The sequence below is a fragment of the Macrotis lagotis genome, chromosome 1, assembly GCF_037893015.1.
Source record: "Macrotis lagotis isolate mMagLag1 chromosome 1, bilby.v1.9.chrom.fasta, whole genome shotgun sequence".
NCBI lineage: Eukaryota > Metazoa > Chordata > Mammalia > Peramelemorphia > Peramelidae > Macrotis > Macrotis lagotis.
In genome coordinates, this window is record NC_133658.1 from 248,579,584 (window position 1) to 248,585,175 (window position 5,592).

Below are 5,592 nucleotides of genomic sequence, written 5' to 3' on the forward strand. Positions count from 1 at the left end.
CCTCCCTTCCCGGTCCCGGCCCGCAGGGCGGGGGCGAGGAGATCCAACGAGCGGAGCGGCGGGCCCCGGCCCGCAGGCTGGGGGCGCCGCATCCCGCTGGGAGGCGCTGCAGGAGCCTTCCCCGCGCCTGCGCTGGCCCAGGGCCTGGGGGAGCCGCACCTGGAGCTCGGCTCCGAGAACTCAGCTTCTTACTCTCCGGCGGGCGGGGGCGGGCCGTCGGAGCGGCTGCGCGGCGCTTGCGCAGTCAGGTCGGTGGGCGGGGCCCCGCGGTGGAGGGAAGCGATGGGGCGGCCCCTGGCGCGGCGGGGGGGCGGGGCCTCCGGGGACGGTGGCCGGGAGGCGGCAGAAGCGCTGGCGCTCCCCGGTGGGGACGGGCACGGTGGCCGGCATGGAGTCCCTGGAGCGGTGCGCCTGGCTCCTCCGCTCCACGCTGGTGCGGGCGGCCGTGCGGCGCTACCTGCCGTGGGCGCTGCTCGCCCTCATGCTGGGCGGCTCCCTAGTCAAGGAGCTGGCGCCGGTGCCCCCGAGCTACCTCAGCAACAAGCGCAACGTCTTCAACGTGTGAGTGCGCTCTTCGGCTGTGGGGGGGCCGGGGGGCGCGGGTCCGGGGTCCGGGGGGCCGGGGGGCGCGGGTCCGGGGGGCCGGGGGGCGCGGGTCCGGGGGTCCGGGGGGCGCGGGTCCGGGGGTCCGGGGTCCGGGGGGCGCGAGGCCGGGGGGCGCGGGGCCGGGGGGCCGTGGGGGCCGGGGGGCGCGGGGCCGGGGGCCGGGGCGCGGGGCCGGGGGTCCGGGGGTCCGGGGGGGTCGCGGGTCCGGGGGGCCTGGGGAGCCGGGGCGCCGGGGGGCCGGGGAGCGCGGGGCTAGGGAGCCGGGGAGCCGGGGCGCCGGGGGGCCGGGGGGCGCGGGGGCCGGGGGGCCGGGGGGTCGCGGGGCCGGGGGGGCTGGGAGCCGGGGGGCCGGGGGCCGGGGGGTGCGGGGCCGGGGGCCGGGGCGCGGGGCCGGGGGGGCCGGGGGGGGGCCGGGGGCCGGGGGCCGGGGGCCGGGAGCCGGGGCCGGGGGGCCGGGGGGCCGGGGGGGCCGGGGCGCCGGGGGGGCGCGGGGGCCGGGGGCCGGGGGGCCGGGGGGCGCGGGGGCCGGGAGCCGGGGCCGGGGGGCCGGGGGGCGCGGGGCCGGGGGGGCGCGGGGGCCGGGGGGGCCGGGGGCCGCGGGGCCGGGGGGCGCGGGGCCGGGGGGCCGGGGGGGCGCGGGGCCGGGGGCCGGGGGCCGGGGGCCGGGGGGCCGGGGGCCGGGGGCCCGGGGGCCGGGGGCCGGGAGCCGGGGCCGCTCCGCCCCGGCCGCGAACTTCGCCCTGGATTCCCCTGAAACCTTAGTCCCCGCCGCGCAGCGCAGCTCGTCCTGGTTGGCAGCGCGGGCTGCGGGAGCGCCCGGCCCGCCCCGTGCCCCCCTCCCCCGCCCCCGCCCGGGCAGGCATCCGCGCTCAGGCGGCGCCCGGCTCCTCCGCCGTTTCTTGAGCAATGGCGAAAACCTTTGAGGCTAGTTGGGCCTGTGCCCTGCAGTGGCACGGCCACCAGGACCCGAGAAGAGAGTGTGCAGCGCCTGGCGCGGGGAGGGCCCGCCGCAGCCTCCTGCTGGCCACGGCCCGCGGGCACGCCGCGCTGCTGGGCCTGTGCGGTGCCTGAGCAGGCGAGCGGCACTCCCGGCACACGCGCCCAGCTTAGGGAGGGCTGTAGGGGATAATGGAAATAGGTTTGGTTTTTTTTTTTAGTTTTCTTTTCAAGGCAGCGGGGTTAGGTGACTTGCCCCAGGCCACGCAGCTAGGCCATTATTAAGGGTCTGAGATCGCATTTGAACTTGGGGTCCTCCAGACTCCAGGGCCGGGGCTCTATCCACTGCCACCTAGCTGCCCCGATAATGGCAATAGTAACGATGAAAATAGTCACAACAGATCTTGTTTGCAGAGTACTTTACAACCGACACAGTGCTTTTTGTATTTTTATAATAACAACGCACATTAATGCAACCTTTTAAGGTTTACAAAGCATTTTCTGGTAAGATACAAGTAATGTTATCAGAAGAGGCAATCCAGAGAGGAAGGATGCTCATAGTTTAGACCAGATGAGGGAGGCGGTGTGGCAGAGAGGATGAATACTGGACTTGAGATTTGGAAGACTCGGCTTCAACTCTTGCTTTGGATCCTTCCTAGCTGTATGCCTTGGACAAGTCACTTTACCTCCGGCTTCTCTTCTGTAAACTGAGGGATGTGGTTGACAGTCCCCAAGTTCCCTTACAGTTCTAAACCTGCAGTCCTCCTGGACTAGTCAACACTTGAACCCAGGTATTTTGACTACAGATCCTATAGGGTCCCCCCCCCCCCCAATCATTCTCACAACAACCTATCAGGCAGGGTAAATGAAAGTATTGTGATCCATACCTTATAAAAGGTAAAATGGAGACTCAGATAGAGAAATGAATTGCTTATAATCATATTGCTGGTAAGTGGTGGACTCAGAATTTGTATTATCTATATCTCTCCCAAGCTATGTGATCTTGGATGAGTAATCACCTCCCTGAATCTCAGTTTTCCCATCTATAAAGAAAAAGAAGGAAGGGGCTAATTGGATTAAATGACCTCTAAAATCCTTTCCAGCTCTAATATTTTACAATTCTGAGTTGAAAGACTTGAATTAATGACTAAATTTTGTTTTCCTCCTTATCTTTTTGTTTCTGCATTCCCCTCCGCCAGGTATTTTGTCAAAGTAGCCTGGGGCTGGACCTTCATTCTCCTCCTGCCTTTCATTGTCCTCACCAACTATCATCTAACAGGGAAGGCCAGTGTGGTCCTCAGGCGGACTGTGCACACTTCTGGTGGGAACAGCGATCTGGTATGTCGTCACAACTATCTTCTTGCACATTGAACACTACACAGGCAGCTGCTACAAATCACCTGCCCTGGAAAGTATCCGAAAGGAATATAACAGCAAGGAGGAATGCCAAAAAGGTGGGTGGGTTCTGGCACGGCTTTGACATCTCCGGCCACTCCTTTCTTCTGACCTACTGTGCGCTGGTCATTGTGGAGGAGATGATTGTTCTGCAAGAGGTCAAGATGGACAGGAACCACAGCCTGCACTTCACTCTCACCTCTTTGGTGGTTGCCTTGGGCTGTTTGGTTTATATCTGGGTTTTGATGTTTATTTGTACTGCTATTTATTTCCATGACCTGTCACAGAAAGTGTTTGGCACTCTGTTTGGCTTGATGGGCTGGTATGGAACATATGAGTTTTGGTACTTGAAACCCTTTTCTCCTGGACTTCCTCCCCAGAGCTCCAGTCTGAATCTGAAGCAAGATAGTTACAAGAAATAAAAGAAAAAATTAGGGAGAGTCAAGGAGGTTAATCTGTCTTCATTTATTTTGACTTAGTATCTTTGCTCAATTATCAATCCTATCTCACTTAACAGTTTTCACAAGGACAGGGGCTAGAAGGTGGCCCATGTGGAATGAGTTTGTCTCCAACCTATTCTTGGCAAATATGTGACACTTGATGGTCTCACAGTAAGGAAAAAGATGAAAAACATCCTCAAAAAAGCTGTCTGGAATCATTTAATGCAGAGGCAATAGCTCTGAACATGTATTGTTAATCAGATTGACCTGGACTTCATCTGACCTTGACCTGGGACCTCTCCTTTGTTTTTTTAGGTCTTTTGGGGGACAAGGACTAAGATTCATGCTGATGGGCTAGTTAGGCCTGGATGCAAGTTTAAGGACCCCAGAATTGTCTTTATCCTTTGTAGTTTCCTAGCTGCCAATTGTCTTTTCATTTGAGTGTCTCTTAATATTATTTAAATGTTTGCCTTAGATACTCTTTGCATAAATCTTTCAGGCTAGGATCTTGTCCTTGGTGTGGGGGGGGAAAGCCTGGAAAAACAATCTCTTTGTAATATTTACATTTCTTCAGTTGACTATAAATATTGCAGCCAGATTCTGATTTGTCTGCCTTTTAAACTGGAGTGCCTTAAAAAACAAAAGTGTTAGATAACTTGTGCACTCACTGAAAGTGAGTAACTGTTCATGTGTGTTCTATTGAAACTGAGAATACTTGTTTCTTTGAATAATTTCTGTATAGTTGCTGGCAGTTCAGGGTGGTTGATTAAAGCCTTAATGATGAAGTTCTTAAGGTTTATAATCCCCAGTCTTGTATTTTGTTATAAATTTAAATTGTTTTTTTGCCTTTGAGCACTGTCTTTTGAAAAACCAAAAATTGTGATTTGTGATATTACAGTTGTGTTAAGTTGCAGCTCAAAAAAAAATGCTATTCAGAATGGAAGGTAGCTTAATTGTAAGAGTTTTATTAGCCGATTTAAGATGAAGTTGCCAGAATTAGTTTCTGTATTAAAATTTTGTTTTCCTGAATATCATTCAGTGATATAAAGAGTACTTTTATCAGGTAAAAGATGCACAAATTGAGCTGCCATTGTCTCCTGTTTCTGAAAAAAATCAGTGTTGAAAGGAAATATTCCCTATTATGAGTAATGGCAAAAAAAGCCAGTACATTTAGAAAATATCCTAACTAGGAGACTTGTGTTCTAATCCTGGCTCTGCCAGTAGCTAGTTTTGTGACCTTTGGACATCAATTTCCTACAAAGAATTGAAATGGATCTCTATGAGCTTTTTTTTTGTTGTTTTGTATTTTTTGTTTTCAATTCAATTTTATTTTCAGGTCTACATTTTCTTCCTGCCACATCCACCTAATCTCTTTTCCAACTGAAAAAGAAAGAAAAATAAAGCAAACCTGTTATAAACATATATAGTCAAGCAAAACAATTTCCCACACGTCAAAAAAAGTCTCAATTGTATTCTGAGTTCAGAATACCTCTATCAGGATGTGGGTAGCATGTTTCATTTTGGAATTGTGGTTGGTCTTTTTGTTGATCAGAGTTTCTAAACCTTTCACAATTGATTATCTTTATAATATTGATATTACTCTATAAATTTTTCTCCTGGTTCTGCTCACTTCATTCTGCATCATTTCATACAAGCCTTCCCAGATTTCTCTAAAATCCTCCCCTTCATCATTTCTTAGAGCATGATAGTATTATATCACAACATATTCCATAATTTATTCAGCTATTTCCTAATTGATGGGTACCTCTTCAAGTTCTATTTCATTACCACTGGGGAAAAGAAAGGAGCTGCTCTAAATAATGTATATATGGATCAACAACAATAATTACAACAATATAATATAATATAATTATAACAATGATAACTTGCATAGCATTTTGTAAGGTTTATAAGAGACTTTCCTCAAACTCTGTGTGGATCCTTCATTTTACAAATGGGGACACTTAGTTTCAGGGCAGTGAGATTACATCTCTGATTTCAGAGAAAGATGCTCTTTCTTCTATATCATGCTGCCTCCTTGTTTTGTGTTCTAGATTTTTTTTTCCTCCCTAAAATAGTCAATGTTCTAAGATTATTAGTCTATATTCTAAAGTCTCTTCTAACTCAAATATTGTGTGTTTCTAAGCTTTGCCCCTATTCTCCTATTCTGTCTGCATTGCTAAAACTCATTTTCTCTAGATCAGATTCCAACTTT

General features: G+C 52.6%; 1 protein-coding gene across 1 annotated transcript; it reads left to right on the forward strand.

Annotated features, from left to right (window-relative positions):
- Positions 1-373: 373 nt before the first annotated feature.
- On the forward strand, positions 374-3,361 carry LOC141504833 (acyl-coenzyme A diphosphatase FITM2-like). Its single transcript, XM_074210148.1, is given in 4 exon segments — positions 374-561; positions 2,742-2,847; positions 2,849-2,992; positions 2,994-3,361. Coding segments are annotated over 4 exon segments (789 nt in total). The 5' UTR covers positions 374-388; the 3' UTR covers positions 3,360-3,361.
- Positions 3,362-5,592: the final 2,231 nt, after the last annotated feature.